This window comes from Babjeviella inositovora (genome assembly GCF_001661335.1).
Source record: "Babjeviella inositovora NRRL Y-12698 unplaced genomic scaffold BABINscaffold_17, whole genome shotgun sequence".
NCBI classification, from domain to species: Eukaryota; Fungi; Ascomycota; class Pichiomycetes; order Serinales; genus Babjeviella; species Babjeviella inositovora.
In genome coordinates, this window is record NW_017566854.1 from 302202 (window position 1) to 303381 (window position 1180).

The 1180-nt window shown below is 38.5% G+C and overlaps 1 protein-coding gene across 1 annotated transcript; it reads left to right on the forward strand.

The window, feature by feature from the left end:
* Positions 1-14: 14 nt before the first annotated feature.
* BABINDRAFT_10407 (uncharacterized protein) lies at positions 15-242 on the forward strand (the record flags this gene model as incomplete). Its single annotated transcript, XM_019126736.1, has 1 exon — positions 15-242. A coding segment is annotated over one exon (228 nt), but the record flags the coding sequence as incomplete, so codon positions are not given.
* Positions 243-1180: the final 938 nt, after the last annotated feature.

A 1180-nucleotide genomic window follows, 5' to 3' on the forward strand; every position in this document is an offset into this window, starting at 1 on the left:
AGTCAAACACGAAGTTGTCTGCCTCCAACTTGCAAACCCTCATGAAGAGTACTACTCAGCTCCAGATGCTTACCCATGGTTCCGTTCCTACTTGGTCTATTGGCAAGAAGTACAGCAGTGCTGACTTTGGTAAGATGTTGATCAACTACGGTAATGCTTGCCACCTGGGTAAGGTTTCTGATACCAATGTTGCTGCTATCAACGGTGTCTTGCAACAGATTGACTCTGCCAAGATCTTTTAAATTCTAGCTTTGGCAATTTTTGCGACTGAATATACCCCTTTGACGGTTTATTACCGTGTTTTTCTTGACTTTAATTCTTATTTTCCAAGTTACACATTATTAAAATGGCAGTGTATTGGTGTTTTTTCTTTTCATTTATCCAATTTTAAACATATCTTGTCTTATGCAATTAGTAGGCTAATAACTTAGGGTTCCGTTTACCTTATTGAGATGGTTGATTATCAAGCCTTGAGTCAAGTATTGGTGTCCTAGGTCAAGGATTAATATATAGAGTTAAATATTGATATCTAGAGTCAATTATTGATATATAGAGTCAATTATTGATATATAGTCAATCATTGATATATAGAGTCAATCATTAATATATAGGGTCAATCATTGATATATAGAGTCAATCATTAATATATAGGGTCAATCATTGATATATAGAGTCAAGTATTGATGTTCAGCAACAATATCGCTCCGCCTTCCTATGTAATCGAAAGTAGTCTAGATCTATGGCACATGTTCCTCTGGTGACATGCCATAATATGAGAATAATCAGAAAGATGTACTCCATATTCAATAAAATAGAAGTAGTCCAATTCAGAGTATAAAAAAGGCTCGAGGCAACGGGGGCCATTGGAATGATTGAACGAGTTAAAGACCAGCCGCACAACGCAGTAATGCACCATCATGCATACACCAGGTCCCCACGATCACGGAGTTAGTGGAGATGTTGTTAGATTGGGTAATGGAATTCTCGATTCGGCCCATTTGCCACCCGGCGGGTTTATACACACAGGTTCTTGCCATCTAAATCCTGTTCTGACCCCCTTAACTCGAATGTTGGTTCATAATGCCATCATCTAAGTAGCACATTTAAACCGACAAACATTGACGTGTCTTCCAGAAGAGAGATTGCTGGTTTATCTCGCCTTAGACGTGTAAGAGATGCG